Source organism: Stegodyphus dumicola, chromosome X1 (assembly GCF_044657685.1).
Source record: "Stegodyphus dumicola isolate Sdum_Otavi_A_Nest chromosome X1, ASM4465768v1".
NCBI classification, from domain to species: domain Eukaryota; kingdom Metazoa; phylum Arthropoda; class Arachnida; order Araneae; family Eresidae; genus Stegodyphus; species Stegodyphus dumicola.
The window spans coordinates 117,165,347-117,187,561 of NC_140780.1; the positions used below are offsets into that span (position 1 = coordinate 117,165,347).

At 32.6% G+C, this 22,215-nt stretch overlaps 1 protein-coding gene across 4 annotated transcripts in view; it reads right to left on the bottom strand.

Annotated features, from left to right (window-relative positions):
* The window catches only part of LOC118193537 (ralA-binding protein 1-like), a 125,960-nt gene that overhangs the window by 20,785 nt on the left and 82,960 nt on the right, over positions 1 to 22,215 (bottom strand). For all 4 annotated transcript variants that reach the window (XM_085807702.1, XM_085807701.1, XM_085807700.1 and 1 more), the window contains exons 13-14: positions 14,710 to 14,776; positions 9,963 to 10,034 (exon numbers count right to left, since the gene is read on the bottom strand). In XM_085807702.1, the coding sequence (XP_085663828.1) occupies positions 9,963 to 10,034; positions 14,710 to 14,776 (139 nt within the window). The remainder of the gene's footprint in view (positions 1 to 9,962; positions 10,035 to 14,709; positions 14,777 to 22,215) is intronic.

Sequence of the window (22,215 nt, forward strand, 5' to 3'; positions counted from 1 at the left end):
AAAAATTTTTAATGCAATGATCGTTATTCATGAGAACAGGGCATAACACTCAGTATAACAATAAAGACGGTTCAGCAGCGATTCCTGTCATATGATGTCAAATAACTTTTTCCAGTATGGCCAGTAACATCAGTCAATTTCTATATATTTGTGACTTCAAGAAAAATATTTAACTATCCTGGCAATAAGAAATTTCTAGCTTTAAAAAAATATCCCATATCTAATGGCATCATGCAAGGTACATAATTTTCAAATGATTGAATTTTTACTTTTTCTGTTACTTTTGGATCCCTCGATATATATTACACAAACTCTTCAATTTCTTAAACTGTTCTCATAAAGAAATGAAATATAACATTTAACAAATTATACAGAACTGCCAATACTTACAATAATACAGATTTCATGTGCGAACCTTAAAATTAGGATAAATCCAATTTTACTTGTCTCTGCCACCATTAATTTTTACAATACTGCAAGTAGAGAAAAACACCTTTGAATTTATTTGCAGAGTATGCGTAATACAGTGGAAAACTAAATTTTGTTTTTGTGGCAGACTGTTAAAACTATGATGAAGATGTATAAGGAGTATTCACTTCTTATATTTCTTTTAAATTTTATCACATTTAATGCACATGAACAATATTATGCACATTTTACATACAACCAACTTCCTTAATACTGCATCCAAATTTATCCAGCCAAGTATTTAACCAATTAAGTAACATTCTACTGATAAATGAGCATAAAAGATATAAAGTTATTATTAGTCCAGGTCAACAACAAAGCAGCTCACAGAGTGCTTTTGCTTTTCTTTTTTAAACCAAGACATCAGATCTTCCCAGTATCTTCAATATTATTTGCACATATTAAACTACAGTTAATAAGGTATGAAAAGACCAAAATTTAAGATCCAAATGAACCCATTTTAACTGGAGACAGTATGTGAATCAACACATTAAAAATGTAAAAGCACTAAACTGAGTGAACACTTTGCATAACATTTCTCATTTAAATGAGATTTCATAGATTAAATATTTTATTGATCACAATTTTCCCCCCTGATACACTGCTTCTAAACACTAAAAAACAAATTCATTAAATTCATCTCATTTTTTACATGAAAATATTTCATTTACAATATGAATTAGTTCTAGGAATAACTTCTTGTACCCATTTTAACTGAAAACAACATATGAATCAATACACTGAAAATTTAAAAGCACCAAACTGAGGGAATACTTTGCATAACATTTCTAATTTAAATGAGATTTTATATATTAAACATTTTATTGATTGCCAAATTTTTTTTCTTAATCCACCACTTCTAAATACTGAAAATAAATTGAGAAAATTCATTCCATTTTTACATGAAAATATTTTACAACATGAATTAGTCCTAGGAATAGCTTCTTGTAACTTGAATTCATGCAATGACACAATTTATACTCACATATTTTTTTAATTTGAATCCTACAGAAGATATGAGAAAAACAGTAGCATGGAAAATGTATGAGCATGATTTGTGTTACAACTATTAAAATACCTAAAGAATGGAAAAAATTTCACTGTGACAGAATGTTCTCAAAAACTCAAAAATGTGCTTTCCAGATCAAGAAAAACAACTTTATTGGATTATTAAAATAACATTTGATGAAAATTTATGAATCTACTCAAAAGTTCTATCATTCTAGGACATTTGGATCACATTATCAGTTTTTTCTCTTCTAAGAAATAGAAATTTTCATAGCTTTTTTTTTTTTTTTTTGGTGGGGGGCTAGTAACAGACATGCGGACCATTACCATACATAAACTGCTCATTATAATAGCTGTTACTATTTCTTGCAATGAAAGCTGTCCTGTTGTTTTTGAATGCATTATCTGTACAGAAAGAAACCTGTACTTCTCTGCCTCTTCATCATGAATAAATTGTTAGAATTAGCCACACACTGTACAAATTTTTTTTTTTTTCCTTGGTACCTTCAATAGTATTAGAAATGAATTACCTTTTTTTCTTTTTCTTTACATTTAAGTGTTTAAAGTGGCGTGTAATAAGTTATGAAAAGGAAATAAGCTTTTTTAAAACACATGCAAAATTTGTATAAAAACCCAGTTAATGTTGGTTATCAACCTCAATTCCCCTCTTATGAAATATTTGCAATAACAGGTGACAACACTTGATTGCCTTGAGGTTACTTGGATTAATCCAGATAAATGGTTTTTCTAAGTAATTAATTAGTGGCCGTGCCTGCAGGAATATATTACTTGACATTTATAAGAAATGTTGAGAAAATGTGATCATACATTATAAATCAGACAATTTTAATATTTTGCAATACTACAACGTGCACTATGATCAAAACACATCAGGACCGAAAATAATAGATTTCAATTTATTGGTTAATATCTATTACATCCGATTCAAAGAATTTCCTATGACTGTAGGCACTTTTGCCATTTCTTATTTTACTTTACATTTTATTGGAAGAATGAATGGAAAAGATAATTTGACCCATGCCAACAGATATACAAAGTCCATGATCCATTTCCGGATTTTCGATCAGCAGTGTAAATCTGGTAAGATACCATGTAAATTATAAAATTAAAATTAAGAAACAGCTGTTTATGAAATGCTTATAAAGCATTTAAAACCTCAAGAAAATCTAAATTTATCAAAAATGCTCAACATTTGTTTGTTGGATTGAAGTTGTTTGAGGTTTTTTTTTTTTTTTTTTTCCCCAGGGGAGGGGATGGTTAATACTTTCTCTTTAATTTAACAGGCAGATATAATTTATTTTTCAGTTACGAAGTTCCACTGTTCAGAACCTGTAACTTATTTTTGAAAATTTACACTAAACTGTCAGTACAAATCTTTTCATTATCAAAAACCTCTCTGACACCTTCTTCATTACAAGCAGCAATATTTTCTGGATTTAAAATCATACGACAGATTTTGCCGTCCATTAGATGATTATCAGGAGCATTATCATTACAACGGAAAACTTCTGTTAAATCATCTTCATTTATTATCACTTCTCCCCATGTTTTCACAAATTCCATTAACTGAGAAATTTTGTCTTCTGTAGCTTTCAAAATCTATGTCAAAATTAGCATTATCATTTTGTTAATATTGAAATTGCACTTTCTTATACCTGAACTACACTAAGGCTGCTATAAAAGCCAAATAATAAATATGTTTATCCCTGCATATCCTGCTATACCTCCAGAATTAGAAACATTTTTTAGATAAACAAAAATTCAAATTTTGCTTTTCATACGACAGTTGTAATAAAAGCCTACAAAAAATAATAAACTGGATCATATTAGAAAAATACAGAGAAGAGAAATTTGCAATGCTAACTGAATGCAAGTTCTTCAGAATCAAATTCTTTTTCTTCTCCACACTACTATGCCAACAAAAGGAAACCATTATGAGCAACTATTCCCTCTGAAAAAATATGTCTTGGAGCTTCAATTATTGTTTAGGGTCAGACAGAAAATTGTTTCCCCACCCTCACCACAACCATTCAAGCGCTAGATGTGTAGCAGTTAGCAGCGATCAATATTATACTTCCTTAGCAAAGTAAAAATGAAATGCAAAGCTACTAAACAAGTGACATCATCTAATCACCTTTCATGTACTAGCAGTAAATGAGTAATAATTATTTAAATATTGGACTTTATTTACAGAATTTGATTCACCACCTTATCACCTCATATACATTCTGTCACAAAAAAATATATGCACAAAAGAAACGAGCCACAATAATGAGACTCCGCAGAAATGTAGTCTGGTAAGAGACATGCAAATGATTTAAATTAAGAAGTCAATGAGGCAAGGGTAAGTATGCTATGCACATAAATATTGGACTTTATTTATACAATTCGATTTACCACCTTATTACCTCATACAGATTCTGTCACAAAAAAAAAAAAAAACATATGCACAAAAGAAACGAGCCACAATAATGAGACTCGGCAGAAATGTAGTCTGGTAAGAGAGATGCAAATTATTTAAATTAAGAAGCCAATAAGGCAAGGGTAAGTACGCTATGCGCATATGAGATGCACAGGTGGGAGAGCTTAGAAGCATGATTGCTCATGCTGTAGGGCTAGTAAAACTAATCTACTGCCTTGGATAGTTGGATGGTACTGTGACAAAAGAGGCCTCTGAGACGTAACCAGCAGCAGAACAAACAGTTGTCAGACTTTGAGAAGGGGCATATAGTAGGCCTCAGAGAAGCAGGTTGGCCAAACAGGTGTATCAACCAACACGTTGGTCAGAGTGATATGGTAGTTGCTGACAATGGGTCACAGAAGGGATAGTCTACTGTCGCAAAAGGTCAGGGCCTCCTAGGAACACAAATGAGCGCAATCATAAGAGCGCCCGCTCTACCGCACCAATAACGTTGCTAGCATCGATTCGACGCCATTTATCACTTTCAAGGCATGAGGTGGCATCAAGGGAAACCATTCAGAGATGACTGGCTAATGCTTGTATGCTGCCGATGTCCATTAAGACACTTACCACTGATCCCACATCATAGACAATGTCAAATAGAGTTTTGCTGAACTTGGGCAAATTGGAGTGTGATCAACTGGAGGCATGTGATCTTCAGTGATAAAGGCCGATTCGGTCTCAGTGCTGATGACTAACATACATGCGTGCAATGGTGGCCACGCTAGCGGTCTGATCCGGCATTTGTTGTTGAACGGCATATGGCGATTACACAAGGTGTGACAATGTGGGGAGTGATTTGCTAGGGCATACAATCACCTCTAGTCTATCTTTCAAGGCACTATGACAGCTCACAGTTACAAGAACGACATTTTAACGACAGTTGTACTGCCTATGCTATGAAGCTGCCCAAATGCCATTTATCTGCAAGACAATGCTTGTCCACATACTGCACGACTGCACCAACAATGCCTTCGAGGATATGATACACTTCCCTGGCCTGCGAGGTTACCAGGACATGCTTGGAAGGCAACTGCAGCCATCCCAAAATATTGGTGAATTAACTACCCAGTTGCAAAAATTATGGCATGATCTTCCACAGGGGGTTATAGGTGACCTACTTGATTTGATGCCACATCGTATTTCGGCTTGTATCGCTGCAAGAAGTGGCTATACTACTTACTGTTTTGTAATCTTTTTCATGCCATAACTTCTTAATAAAACGATCTTTTGTTCTTAATTTGTAATCATTTGTTTATCTCCTCATACACTACATACATGGTAAGTTTCTTGACAGTACTTCATTTTCTTCTGGGTGCATATAGTTTTTTGTGACAGTGTATTTTACTCAATTTTGTGCTGCTGCTTACTAAACATTAATCCAAGGCTCTTTGTTTCTCGAGATTGTATTCCCAGTGCTCTCCAGAAGTCACATCTTCCAAACCTGGATACCTGGCCTCTCTTTCCACATGAACTTATTTCTTTGCCCACCAGATCACTTTTTCACAATGCACTGACTTTTTCAGAGGTGACAGTACCTCCCTTTTCTCTTTCAGATTCTCTTAGGTGACTACTTGAAGAATGAAACAGTTAGATATCTTCATGTGATCAACTGAGGCAACTGCTAAGAATTAGCAGCTGAATATCAGTTTTAATATATATCCAATTTTAACTATCCAAATGTCCCACAATCAATGTACTGCAATTTAAGTGGCATTTAAAGTGAATTTCAGCTAGTTTGATGAAAAACACTTGTATTTTTTTAATTAATATACTCTCATTTCCTACTTTGTTAAAAATCTGTTAATGGTTATGAGATCTGTACATTAGGTCATTCTGGATATTGGACATCCAGATCTCAGACTTTGTACTGTATTACTTTCCTTAATTTCTTGTCAGTATTACATAAGCATGATTAATGATGTGGTGGTAGTGGAGTTCCCATCAATTTACCAGAACAGTTATGTGCACCCAACACATGATTAGTTACACTGAGACAACTTCCATACCAATAGAAGTTATCTTGAACTACAAATTTTAAACAACGAATAGCTAACTTATAAAATCCAAATGAAGTAATAAAATGATAAATGCTTGGATGAAAAGTACATAAAACTCAACAAATGATATCCATCAAATGATGACACACATTAAAAATGCAAGATAATAAATAAAAGCTAAATCCAATTCAGTATTAAAAACCTGTTTCTTTCACTTATTGAAATAAATCATTCATGACCTCTTTTCCAATTATACGGTCAAGAGACAAGTGACACTTGTTAAAATGCTTTAATCTCAATCTATTAAAATTCGGGCACTTTATTAAAAAATGACACAGAGATAGAATACTATCACAGCTGGAGCAAAATGGGTCATTCTTCGCTTTCAGAAGATAATTGTGAGTGATTCAGGAAAGGCTGATTCAAATACAAGTCAACATGACTCCTTCAGTTTGGTTTCTAATACTTTCCCAAAAATCCCCTCTAGGCTTCTTAACTTATTGTTTAATTGTGCATTCCAAATTTCTTATCATTTAAGATTTTCTGCTTGATGACCTTGCTGACTTGTCTGGAAGGAATGAGTTGACTGGATTCTTCAACAGCAGCTTTGGGTGTGATTCAGTAAAGCCAAAGATCGTGCCAATTCATAAGTGAGACACATTCCAGTCTACAATGCATAAGAGCTCTATAAATGCGAAGTACTGATCCACGCTCGGCTTCCCAAGAGGTGTTCAACATGACTTTTAAAATATTTAGTGTTTTTAAACACTTCTTCCTCAAGTACAGGACATGGGGAATGAAGGTCAGCTCTTGGTTGAACATCACTCCTAAAAACTTGATTTTGGGTATGCAAGTCTTATGTTTTGAAAAGAAAAAATCCATGCTTTTCTGACCATTTCTCAGTCCTGTTAAGGAAGATCTGCAATTGTTTCTCAACAAATCTCATATCTGCACCAATGCAACTTACTTGGAGGTCATTAACATATAGTGATCCTGACACAGTATGAGGGAGTTCCTTTAAAATAGTATTTATTTTAAATAAAACAAAGTAACACTTAAAAGGGAGCCTTGAGGAGGGGAGCACTTAAAAGGGAGTCGTTCTTGTTCGAACACATCTGAGAAAACTGAGCCCATCCTCATCTGAAAAGTTCTAGCTCTAAATAAATCTGTATGAAAATCAATAAAAGCCAAAAAAGACCACAGATATGATGATTGTGCAAAATGTCATATGTCAATGAAAACAGAAACAAGGTGGTTTCTTTCGAGAAAAGCTTTATGGATTGAAGTTTCCAAGTGGAAAATATAATCACAATGGATGTTCTACCTTTATGGAAATCACTCTGGTATGGGAAGATTACATTGTTTTTCTCTAGGTAATACATAGGCAATTTACCATTTTTTCAAAAAACTTGCAGATGCAATTAGTTAAGTGTAATGGGCCGATAGTTAGAGGGATTTGTCAGGTCTTTGTTTGGTTTAGCTATGATAATGATAACAGCTTTCTTCCACAAATGGGAAACGAGTGCTCCTTCCACACTCGATTTTAGAGAGATGTGTGTGTGTAATTATGGCAAAGCCTCGAGGGCTATCTGCCTAAGGAAAGGGATGCCTTCGTGGAGGACTTTCTAAGGGAAACTGGCTCGTATACACGTTACACATGGGGAAAACCATGAAAACGCCCATGCAGCCAGCCCGTTCGCGGGATTCGAACCTTGGACCAAACTACCAGTGTTCAGCGACTTTACCGCTCGGGCGCTGGTGAGCCCTCGATTTTAGAGAGAAGGGCAATCAATGACACAGACAAAAGCTGTTTCAGCATTTCATAACTAACACCATTTGGACCTAGATTAAACCTACATGTCTGCAGCAAAGCTCTCTTCAGCTCAAGCATAGTGAAATCACTATTATGTGGTTCCGAGTTAGAAGAGTTGATGGATATGGGAAATTTCTCTCAGCATAATTTGACAGAAAGAAGTGCTGGGGGATAGTTGCTGCCACTAGAAACAGAAGCAAAAGTCTTGCCAATAACATTGCAATTTCTTTTGTGGTACCATTTACTCAAGCATCTTTTTCCAAAATAGAAAGTGCATGATACATACTGCATCCTTTCCTAACTCTCTCCCATACACACACACACAGAGTGGAGGATGTTATTCATGACACATAATATACCCATGAATCCCTCTGGCTCTTTCATCATACTTTTCTTGCATTTGCTTTTTTAAAGGCTAAGAGGTTTCACAAAGTGGAGTAACTATGCAAAATTCCCCAAGACTTTCTCTGTTGTCTGAAGGTTTCTTGGCATTCATGGCTTCACCATGGTTTTCAATATTTTTGTAGATTTTCTGATGTCATTGGTATACAGGCTATAGCTGCCTGCATTGTAATATTAGTAACAGCTATTACTGCATCATCAATAGGCACATCTTTTATCATTTCTTTGGTGAACTCTGCAAGAGATGAGAAGAGTTCCCAGTTTGCCCTCCCAAGTATAAACCGAGGATATATTGACATAAGATTTGCTCCTTCTTATGCAACAGATACAAAAATAGAAAATAATCATTGTTATAAGAATCGTTCCAAACATGAAAAGTGAAAAAGGGCAAAAAAGATGGTGAATAGATGGCAAGATCAAAAGCACGAAAAGTCCTTGTAAGCTTGTGGATGTAGTCCATTGTTGAGGAGACAATGATAATTATTTTCAAGCATTAGCTCGATTTGCCTACTTCGAAGATTAGTACATTTAATTTATTAATAATTTAATGTTTAGTAATTTAATGAAGATGCCTGTTAAAGCCACCTGTTATGATAAAAGGTTCAGGCACTTGCTCTATTAAATTATCCAAATCCCTCTGATCAATGTGGTCATTACCGATTTGACTGCATTTTCCATAATGATTACATTTTTCGAGACTGTGACTTTGCGACTAATTTTCTCGCCTCTGCAAAAGGAATATTTCTGGTTATTTAAACATTTTGCACCTCCTTCTGAGATTTCAAAATCGATAGAAAGCTGTGTGCTTTACAATTTGCACATAGTGACTTGTCACTCCAGTTTCCACTGGCATGGATTTCCACAGATGCACATGCGAGTTTACCACAATAGGACATTTTAGAATGGCCAAAATACTGGCACTGAAAACCTTGTAGTGGCTTAGGTATGTGAGGTCTTAAGATGCAGTGCAAATACCCAGCCTTAATAAATTGCGGCAGATCAGGTGAACCAAAGGTCAGGATTACGTGTTTTCTATTTACCAAAAGACCTTCTTTGTGAATTTTGATCTGCCATGCAGTACAGACATTCTGCTTTGACAGCTTTTAGATAATTTCCCTTCTCAAACAAAGAGGTCAGTCTTGGAAATAATGCCGACAGTAATTTAATGATTAGTGTTTCGACACATTAACATCGACTTCCCAAGTTTTACCAGTTCCAGAAGGGTAGCACATTGAGCTGGATAAATAATTTCTGTTAAAATATCTCCAGAGCATAGTTACTGTATTATCTTTGGCTCACCAATAATGTCTTGTACATATTTTCGGATAAGGAATGATGACATCTTTTGAAGATCACCTTATTCTTATTATATCAAGATCATTAAATTACTGTCGGCATAATAAGATCACCTTATTATATCAAGAAATCTAGGAAGAAATGGAAGGGAACAGATAAGGAAAGGAGAAAAGATCACTAGGGCTTGAGGATCGTGACCCCTGTCTCACCAAGACAGTGATTCCTTGAAGTGCTAGAGTACCTTGGAATTGCCACACCCATCTCACAAAAAATGAGCCCTTGTTATGATTAATGAAGATATATACAAAAAATGAACATGCAGTGTAACGTTTTCCATCAAAATTAAACTCAAAATTCTGCAAAAATAAATTATAAGAAAGCATATATAATACTAATGCTCCAAATAAAAAAATAAACTGAATTAAAAGCTCAGATTCTAGGAAGATGAGAATAACTTAAACAAAGTGAGGTTCTTAAAACCTGATATGTTTACCTCTAACTGTTTATTATCTTTCATCAGATCTTCAAGAACTGCAGCTAAATCTTCTTCCTCATCATCAGCATCCTGGATGCAATTAAGAAATCATATACAGAATGATAAATGCAAATGCCTTAATTTTAAATATGACATTTTTTACACTACAGTTCAACAGATGCAATAAGCTCAAACTATAAAATAAAGAGATACAACAGATACAAAAATCAATCATGATGCATTATAAATATACAGTTCAAATGCACTTACAACAATTTTTAAATGCATAATACACGTGTAACAAAGTTCAGTTTTACTAGCCAACTTAATGGCACGGTATTAAATTAACATTATAAAGAACCTAAAACTTCTTTTTAGAAGACAATCAATTGCACTTTTCTAATATGCAGTTGATAAAGAATGACTCCCACAAGCAAGCCGGTATATTTTGGTTCTTGTACTCGAAAAATGGCTCCCACCTACTCACCTAGCATCTCCCACCTACTCACCTAGGAGGATGACTTTGCATGTCAGTGGGCTCATGTTCAAATCCCTATTAAATACATATACCAGACATCTGGGGTAAGAGTTCCTAAAGCAGGGTCACCACTCAAACACAAGAATGAAAATCCCTGATTTTTCCAGGTGTGGTTAAGTAAATTTCAGTCTACCCACACAGTGCACATATGGTAAGGTAATCATGGTACCACTTGAAAACACAAAAATTTGATAATTACACATGACTTTCATAGAAAAAAACTTATTTTTTTGATAAACATTACTACTATAATTACAATAGTTGTTCTTTTCCTCAGTAACTTTCAAATTAAGTTTTTGCCAAACTAAGAAAATTTGCTATACAATATTTACATACTAAACCTACATTCTCTTTAGCAGTCAATTGTATCACGAAATAAGCATAATTTTAAAATTAATTTTAGACGCTTGTGGATGTAGTCCATTGTTGAGGAGACAATGATAATTATTTTCAAGCATTAGCTCGATTTGCCTACTTCGAAGATTAGTACATTTAATTTATTAATAATTTAATGCTTAGTAATTTAATGAAGATGGCTGTTAAAGCCATCTTCATTAAATTACTAAGCATTAATTACAAAAATAAATATTATTAATTATTTAAAAAATATTAATTTACAAAAATAAGTTAAATACTTAGAATTTAATCCATCTAAGTAATAATCAAAACTAGAAACGAGATTCATTGATTTTTCAACACTAAGTATAAACTTTTAAGCATTAATTATGATAAAATGTCCTGAATGACATCTTTATTGAAGAGTATTACAAATAAATTCTGAAATGAAGTTATTGTTTACAAAAAGGCAGTGGGGGAGCAGTTATATTTAACCTATTAAGTAACATATGATTGCCAAACAATCACATCTGTGATTCTAGGAACAACGGTTGCTTAATTCTGAAAGGTCAAAGAAGAAGTTTTCTTCAAAATAAGTCAACAGATTTTAGATGAAAGACTTTTAATATAAGCATATGTAATACAAATTAAAGGCAGTTTTTGATTAGACCTAAAGGCAAAAAAGCCATTTTGAAGATTTACACAAAATAGAAAAAATGCTAATTAAAAAACACACCATTAAAACTAAATTTGTTGTTTTAATTCTGCAATATGCAAGTCAACTGAAGAAACATATTTGCTCAATTTTTTTTACTTGAAAATTTTAACCTGTGATTGTGCTTTCCTTTTGTTCAATTTTTTTTAAAAATCTTTACTATCTCAAAACTTGGAACGCTTGATGATATGCACCATGAGCAGATGTAGCATATCGTAACATATCAGGAGTTGTATTAACAGCAGCAATACTCACATCTATAACTGCAGCATTACAATAAATGGTTTCATCCAGAAAATCTATTTTATCCATTTCTCAGAGGAGTTTTTGCCCCTCGTAATAAATCTCTTTTGACAATTTTAAGAATAGCATACTATGGAAAGCTGTATACAGGAAGCGGCATATAGGATCAGCTATCTAAAATGATTTTTGAAATGTATGTAGAGCTCCCTGCAACAGATATAAAAAAGATTTTTGTCAAAAGCTTATTTTTAACTGCTTCTCACAGCCTTTTAACTGATAGTCTTCAGCAATTTTTCACACAAGCGAAACTATTAATAGCTCTCTTACAATAGGTATGTTTTCATATCATCTTACCTCACAAAATTTTAGCAGAAAAGTTGTACAATTAGTGATACGATATAATCAGGTCATCGAGCAGGAATTTCTTAAAATACTTTTTGCATGCCTTTAAATAATGCACTTAGACCCAGTCAGCAACTTTATTATCAGCTCTGAAGGCACTGTGACCACATGACCCAATAACTAATAAATGACAGTCATTATTATTTGCAAAAGTTTCTTTTAAATCTCCGAGGAATTTAAGACTGACATTTAGTCCATCCATGGATACTTGGAGCAAATTTTTCTTTATCTAATTATGAAGTTCTCTAAAAAAACTTATCAAAAGGTTATCAGCAGCAGCATTACCCCCCCCCCCAAAATGACTTGATGTATCTTGTGTTCAATTCATTCCTCAAACTGGAAAACCAAACAAAAGGGCCATTTGACCTCTACTGACAATTCTGTTTAAAGCTTCACCGAAATATAATATGAATTTGGTGAAGATCAGAAATGAGTATCTTTTTGAAGTATGGAGCTAAACCAAACGATATTATATATATAAGTCCGAGGGTCATAGCTTTAGCTCTACTGCTGTCATCAAACATTTTCTGGAATAGAAAAGCAGCAAATATACACAACAGAACTCACAAAGTCAATATGATTTATATACATATTACGTCCCTTCCACGCACTTGACTAGAGTATAACAGAAATCTTCGTGATTAAAAATAAAGAATATGATAAATGATAAAAACAATTTAAACATTCAAATCAAAATCAATTGAATTTAATTATGGTTATACATGTATTACATGATTCTAATTATAATACATTAACTAACTGACAATGTTTGCAAAAACTACTTAAAAAACATTTCATGTTCATACACTGAAAACAAATTTAAAGGAGCTGTATGTAAAAAGTTGAGAGAACAATATTTTACTTTATAAAGTATACTAATGGTATCAAAATTATTCATTCAATATAGTGCTTATCTTCATCAAAATGCCTAAAAATACACAATATATTTATTGCCCTTTAAGCAAAATACTAGATAATCTATAATTTAGAGCAGATTATTAAATTTTTACATTTTTTGAACTGAAAGTTTTATTTTACAACTGAAAGTTTTCGTGACAACATAGAGGATGAGATAATAGAATCCAGTTTTAATCATGAACCATGCACTAAAATTTAAATAAAAAATGCAAGTCATCAGTTTTAACCCTACGGAAAGTTGAAGTCAAATGAAAAACATAATTTTATAATTTTTACAATCCATTTGCAGTAATAAAAGAAACAGTAGCATCACAAATAGCATTGGCTATTTTCATTTCGAAAAGAAGCCCCAACAAGCATTGTTTTCAAAAATGTTTTGTCAGCTTTTTATGCATTCAGGTTTGATATTTTTTCATAATAAAACATGTGGTGAGAGACGAAACTTAATTTCATTTTAGCACTAAATAAGATACCTCCACATTGAATACACAATCATTTATTAACATAAATATGTATGATAAAAAATTGGCTCTCATGTTGTTGCTTAGTATACATCTCAAACCAAAACATTCTACATCAAAATATCATTGATCTTACACCTATTGAATAATTTATTTCCTTGGTGCCAACCAGGCTATCATTTTTTTAAAATTTACTACTTCCATTACTGCATGACTATCAATACACAGGAGTTTCATAAATAACTCATGCAGCAAAATCTAAACATTAATTTTTAACCATTTAACAGTTTCTCCCGGAATATTGTCATTTTAAATATAACCTCGAAAATAGACTGTCCCCTGTTTTTGTTAGAATTAAAAGATACATCAAGCCCGGGTTTTCGTCTTACTTTCACACCCAAATGCCTAAGGGGACAAGCATCACTCCAATCCTGATGACAATAGTTAATGAACCTCAGTAGCATGGGGAGAACTCTTCTTGATGTTTTACAATAACGTCCTTACACTAGTTCTAAAGAAACAAGAAATTTATAACCAGTCAGAAACTGAATAGAAAAGGAATTAAGAATTTCTGTTTTAGAGTTATAACTAAGAAATCAAAAATAATAAAAGATTTTTTATTGAATAAGCTTTTTATTTATAACTCATAAAAAGGATTAATAAATTAAAAAGAGAAAAGCAATTTAGATACTATTCTGCTATCAGGAGAGATTCAAGAATGCACGTACACACGTGTGTATGTTTCTGTGTGCATATATGTTTAAACACATACATATGTTTGCCCATATATACATGCATACATGAACACATACATCTATTTATACTATATGCATACGTACAAACATTTTTGAATCCTGTTTGATAACAAAAGAGTACATAAAAATTAGCAATGCCCTTGCCAAGATTCGAACCTGGACCTCTTGAATATGCGCCGAGTTTGCTACTGTTACACCACAAAAGCATACTGGAAGGAGGGAGAAAATACCTTATAGTGAAATGCCTAAATCTATCTTGGATAAAAGAAATATTTATGTAATTATATGCATAATATTTAGCATGAAAATAAAGAACTTGAAACTTGTTCTGATATAAAAATTGATAAAGAAATTCAAAAATTCTAATGAAGGTATTATACAACTAAAAAAAGGATACAGAAGCACTGCTATCACCCCTGTCAGATGAACTATTTTCAGTTGAATCAAAGGAATACCGTTTAAACCTGGAAATAAAAAACTGATAAAATACATACCAACTAACAACATATTATTTACTTAAACAGTAGTACAAAATGCATATTTTTTAATATTTAAAAGAACTCAAGTCGCATGAAAATTTCATTAATTTATAACTTTTATTTTACACTGCAAACCACTATTAGAATTTTCTCAATGGCTCATTTAACAGGTTATGGCAAAGCACACAGAGCCTCATCGTCTACAGGCGGAAATGCTTTTGTGGAGACTTTTAAAGAGAAAGTGGCTAAAATTCAAGTTACACATGAGGAAAAGCATGAAAACACCCACCTAGCTAACAAGTCTGCCACAATTTAGGTAAAAATAACAAGCTAAATAAAGATTATTGAAGATGTTGAAGAAGATGAATCAGCGTAATGTTTGTAAATTTTGCAGGACTAGTTTCGATGGTTTCAGTACAGAACTTTCTTCTTCAGCTGCCTAAGTACAAATGAACAATATAGAATACAGTGATGAGATAAGAATGACTGGTTAAGTAAAGTTACTGGCGCCATCTATTGATGAAACATGAAAACTAAACAAAAAAAGGCTGAGGGTGAAAATGGGTTCGAATCAGGGTTGTTAACTAAAACTGAAAGTTTTTTTAATGTGAAAATCTTATTCAATAATGGAAGATACTTTTTGAATAATTTTGGCTGCAGTAAAATGGAAAGTGCAATTTTCTGACCAACAGTGCTAGGTAACAGTGGATTTTTGAATTTCCTTCCTCCTAACATATGCCTCATCTTCTTTAATGCAAAGTTTTAAGGCTCTCTTAGTTTGACCAATGTAAATTAAACCACACTATCAAGGAATTCTGTAAATACCCCAAGAATTGATATATAGAATGGGGTCCTTAACCCTCTGAGTGACCTGGGTGTTTGGATCTGCCATGAAGACCTGTATTTAATGAGCCCTCACTAGTTAAATAAGTATATTACCTATTTTAGTCTCTATTTTTATAAACTTATACTCACCAAGATGGCATTTATATTATTAATGAAAGTAATAAAGCAAAATATCTTAAATTAGAAGATAATATATAAGAAGTGGCAAAAATTCTCATGACCGGATAAAGCCGGGCATGGTGCTCAGAGGGTTAAGTATGCAACTGGGAATTTTACTGATAGAAGAAAAAAAACACCCAAAAGTTAAATTTCTGTAAAATATGTGCAATTCTATAGCTAACTGATGGGAAAAAAGGAATGACAACAAAATTCTTATCATCTTCTAAAATGAGAGAATGTCTTTTGATGTGTTGAGATGAGAATTTTTAAAATGTTTGGTTAATAATAATGAGTGAAAAGGCTATGACAATAGCAATTGCTTTTAAGCAATTTAGTTCTTGATCAAGAGAAAATCTGGGGAAGCAAACTTGAAGTGCATGGAAAACAAAAGAATAAAATGAAGCTAACTTCTGCTTATTTAACTGACATGATTTGAAGAGTAGTGGAAGGCAAACCGATGATGGTTTATGGCAAACAGTAGCACGATTCTGTATTTAAACCATAAAAGTTAGTCTTTTGAAATTTCCAAACATTATGCTGATTCTTGTTGTTTAACTTCTCCAATAAGTCTGTTACAATTTAAGCCTGGGATAAACCAGCAGTGCTTAGTGGTCATATCTACCTAGCTATTGGTGTGCTCAAACTTGTTTCTTGGATGTTATAGAAGACACACCATATACTTGAATATAAGAATTTTCTCTTTTTTTTAATTGTAAAATTTGGTAAGGTCTATTCAAGTACATTGCCCTCCAAAAGTTAAGGAACAACATGTTTTTCAAAACTCACCATTACAATAATGTCTAACATTCACAGTTCATATACATGACAGTAATGAAGTTTAAGAAAACATATTCACAAACAATAGCTAGTACTTATATTTTACAGAAATGAATACTTATATAAGAGCTGGGAAAAAATGCAAAAATTGTAATTTTTGTTCAGGAGTGTTGATCTTCAGTTGTTATTATAGTTTCACGGACAATATTCAGGAGAGTCTATCAACGTCCAGGAGAAATCGTTTGCCCGATTCGTTGAGGTGGTGGGCGATTGCATAGATAGAAATGGGGATGTCACAAGCTGATTCTGCTAGATGTCTCGTAGTGTGGCCCACCGATTACGGAATCAGTTTGAATCCGAGGATTCTGTTTCTAGAAGACATGTTTCAGGCAGATCGAGAGTTACAACACCTGCAGGAGACCATTATTTAGGTCTCTTGGCCTGAAGGAGGAGTACATTACTGTGCCTCAGCTCATAGCAGAATCTCAGCTAGTACAGAGTGCAGATGCCAGTACAGAGTGCAGATACCAACCCATCTTTCCTCAAAAAACAATGATATACTGTTTCTCCAAGACTGGATTTCTCTGCTAAAGGTGCAATTTTTTGTTTTAATTTATGTTTGTGTTGAACTTCAGAAACATTCTATGTCACATTCATTAAAGAACTGTTTAGTGAACATATTCTGTAAATTTCTTGTTTCTGTGTTGCTTTATTCTCAAATCAGACACAAAAAGCATGCTGTTCGTTAACTTTTGGAGGGCAGTGTATTTTGACAAATGAAATTTGAGTGAGAGGAAGACATTTTTAACTATCATAGTATACAGAATAATTACCCTGTTTAAATACTAAATAAACCACATGGTTAATTAATTACTTTATGCATCGTTACTACTCATTATAATAGTCATGTCTAGGCAAGAGATTTCAGCTTTGGCCTGCATCTTATGCTGGTTACTAGTATGTCTGAAAACAAATAGGTAATAGTATAATATCTCTAACTCCCCCCATAATTGTTCTTTTTATACCATAGTAAAATATTGTATTTGATTAGATACAATATTTTACTATGTCTCAAATATTCACTTATACACTTCTTTCTTAAAATTTACTCTAAATTGTATGGGGTAGGGGGGTCTTATTTTTAAGCAAATACAGTATTAAATTGCAAAAAATGGCATTAGAAAGCTTCTTTATAAATGTTAGTGATCCTCCTAATTTATTATGTAAACTACTTGGAAAAACGAAACTGTGTGTCAGCATACATTTCTTGGTCCAAAATATGTCTATAAAAATCTGAATTTATTTAAATACTATGAAATAAATGCCTGTTTCTCAAAAAAAAAAAAAAAAAAAAAAAAAAAAAAAAAAAAAAAGAATGAGCTATTCCTGTGTGATTTTCCTTTATGAATACAAATTACAAAATATGCAGGAAATAAATGCAGATTTTAAGAATTTTACTAAAACTAGGCAATGTGTAATAACACTAAACATCACTTTTTTTTTAATTCCTTCATAAAGTCATGCACTTTTAGTCTTAAGTTAACAAAACACACAGTGCTAGATTTTAGTTGATACAGTAATAGTGTGTTGAAGTATAGCTTGTGTGGAAAAAAGAAGGCATGGTGTGTGAAAGTCAAGCAATATCTACCTTGTCCATATTCTTAAAAGATATTCCTCATGTTTTAACTGTCTCTTACCATAAGTAGAAGCAGCTGATAAGCATTCAGCTGCACAGATATTCAGTTTTAAATGCTCTACCATGAAAGTTGATTAATAACAGAACAATAAATTGAAATATAAGTATAAATCAGTAGTATTCAGCCTGGTCCTGATCATCCATTACTGGGCAGTTCAGCTTTCATGGTGGGCAGCAGCGGCGCTGTGATCACAAACAAATTGACTAACTTTTGACCAGTCAAGATCAGGACAGCAGTCAGACTCAGTTACAGGGTATTTGTATTGGGACTTCTTTTGTGACCACCCGACATGCATCCACCTGATCCTGCCTGACTAACGCCTGGAGACGAGAAGGATGTCTCGCATTACCAGATTGGAAAAGCATGCAACCTTCCAAAAGTCATGACCACACAACAGACTTCAAGCGCATAAGTTTTGTTCACATGACGTTAGTGAAATTAAATCATTACGTTATCAAAACTAAAGTCAGTACATAGATTTCTCAGAGCAAGCATGTGCTTACAGCTTCAAACAAAACATTGTGAAATATTGTGAGCTCATCTCTCCAAAATAAGTAAATAAAAATTGCACACAGCTATTCATCAAAGTATCTGAAGATGGGTTTCACAGAATCTTTTGAAAATAAAGAACATCCAGGGTGTTTATTGTGCCATAAAACATTATCCAAAGAGGCAATGAAGCGAAGTCGACTGTAAGAACATCTTTCTACAAAGCATCCAACTGACAAAGACAGGCCCACTAAATATTTTCAGAAAACATATAAAAAAATGTCAAAATCGTTCAACCATCATTGCAGAATTTAAAAAACAACATATGATGAACAAAATTGTTTCAAAAGAATAAATTCAATTTAAATCCATTCATTGCATTTCACAATTAATTGCAAAAAGTGGTAAAATTTATAATATTGGAGAAATTTTAATAATACTCTCTATAAAAGAATTTATTTCAACAGTAATGCATCAAGATATACCTCAGATTTAAAAAAATGCTGCAACTAAGCGCTAGCAGAATAAAGTGATGAACTGATGAAATAACAGTTGATGTTGAAAACAAACTTATCAGTATTCTCTAAAAATCTTCAGTTTTCATGCAATAAGATGAATCTAGCATTTCTGATAATGATGCTTTATTAATGGCATAAAATGAGAAAGAGAAATAAGAAACAAGAAGAAATGCTATTCACAAGAAAAATAAGAAACAAGAAGAAATTCTATTCACAAGAAAAATAAGAAACAAGAAGAAATGCTATTCACAAGAAAAATAAGAAACAAGAAGAAATGCTATTCACAATAAATCTCATCAAAGATACAAAAGGATTATCCATATTTAATACTGTGAGAACACACTTTACAAAAAATAATATTCCTTTGAATAATATTGTTACATGTGCTAATGATGGAGCATCATCAATAGTAAGTTACTATCGTGGATTTGTGGCTTATTTGAAGCAGGAAGTGCCAAATGTTTTATGTATTGATTGTGCGGTGCATAGATATCTTGAACGAAAATATCTACGTCAAGTCTGTATTCATCATCAGCTATAATAAATCAAGCCGTATACAAGATCAAATCCAGTGCTAAGAATGATAGAATGTTTCAATAGCTTTGCCAGGACAATAATGAAGATTTTACTTTTGCACACAGAAGTTTGGTGGCAGTCAAAGGGGGGGGTACATCTTTGGCTAGACATGTAGCATTAGTGTCACACAATTTTTTGAAAGAGATAATGAGAAGTGTCATACAATTTTTTGAAAGAGATAATAAGAAGTGTCATAAAACAATTCTTGAAAGTAATGAGACCAACCTGTGTCAACAGTTTAAAACAGTAAAGAATGATGGCTTTTGCTTGGAAGATATTTAAAGATATTTAACAATGTCAATTTGTAGCTTCAAGGAGGTAATAAAACTCTTATAGGTTGCCAAAGTATCTATCCTGCTATTATTTATTGACTAACTTGAATTGCTTTGTCATAATCTATTGAAGAGAGAACTTCATCAGTTTCCTCAATCATCTATAAAAGATGATATAACTCCAGAGGATACTGATAGATTCAATAGCCACCTCAACAAACTTAAACTGGATACAGAAAAACGATTTGAAGGTATTTTGAAATTGAAGGTATATGACTGGATCAAAAATCCCTTTACTGAAAATATTGAAGAGGCTGATACAAATTGTCAAGAAGAACTGTTAAAAATTGATATGATAAAGAAAGTAAAACATAAATTTGACAGTGGTAGATATGAAAATCTATAGCAAAATAAAAAAAAAAAGCTGGTCTTATATCCAAATATGTGGAAAACGGTATTCAGTTTATTGATACCTTTCCCTACTCATACCTTGTGGAATCAGAATTTAGTGCTGTTAATCATATTATGATCAAAGAAAGAAACTGCCTGAATATTTCCAAAAGGGGAGAATGTTCCTCACACAAACTGAACCTTTGTTTACTCCTCACAAAAACGTAACCATATATTCAATATCTAGTTTCCCAGCATCAGCCTCAGGGATCCCACTAATAATTCAATAACTTAAGGTAATTTCTATGCATGCAAAGTATAAATAAAAAGATAGATTTAACTATAATTTGCTGTTTTATAAAGATTTATTCTGTCAAACTTAGTGAAATCCTGACATAAAGTACTTGGTAAGTAATTATTACAGTATAAAGTCTTTAATCCGGACCTCAAAGCAACAAAGCTTTCTGCGCATAATACCTTTATGCATACGTATAATATGTTTACGCATGCATGTTTAATGTATAACGGACGCTATAAGCTAGGCTAAAATTATCTGAGTATCTATTTCAATTAATGTTGCAGATTGCATTGTTCCTTAATATTCTAATTGGATCTGGTTTATTATTTTTTGCAGACTGTTAGAGCAATTTTATAAAAAGTAAGCTTGAACATTCGATTACGTCAAAAAGAATTTCAGATTCTGGAGCTGCCAAAGGATCTACAAAGCGAAAGCATGTTTCGATGTAGAGCTTCCGATAGTGAAAAAAGTGACAGAGAGGTTATTGAAAACAAAAAAATTTCGATTGACAAGTTAGTCGGTATTCTCGACACAGCAATTACAGGACTTGAACAATGGAACTTTGTAACTGAATAAAAAATTACGTCTGTCTACAGAATTAAAGAGAAAATATTAGCACAAAAAGAGCAACATAAATAATTTACTTTGAAAGAAATGTTTAATAAAGTAAACAAATAAATATTAAGCATTTCTTTTTGTAAATTTTGTTACCTTTTAGATCATAAATGCTTCATTATTTCATAAGTCACAATTTCATATTTTTAATTTTATAATTTCTACATGCCATCTTACAAGTGTTAAACTGATGATCTAATATCTGGAAAAATTACAAACCTGGAATCGCCAAAGTCCCGACAAGTCCAGACCTCGGATTTGTACTGTATTGATCTTTGTACTTTTTCACAATAATCCACACAGGAATGCTCATCATGTTATTTAACATGTGAAACCCTTTCCCAAACTGATTTTATTTTTAGTTACACATGCAAATATTTCAAACTTCAACCTGTGTATGGCTCCTATATATAATCTACAATTTTAAATACCAAATACCTTGGTCAAATTTCACCATACAGGTGTCAAACATTTTGTATTTTTTAAACCGAGTATAAAATTTTCCTAAATATAGGTTCACCATACAGGTGTCAAACATTTTGTATTTTTTAAACCGAGTATAAAATTTTCCTAAATATAGGTACAAGGATACAGAAAATGCATAAAAAGTTAGATTTCAGACTTTATACAAAATACATTTTTTAAATTCAAAAATAGGGAAAAAAACTGGGCCATTTAAAACATTTTTGTAACCTTGAGGGCAGTGGTTTAAATTTAAAAAAATTATGGCCAATTGTGAAATTAAGGCTGAGTAATGTGTACATGGTGTATAATGCTCATGGTTAGA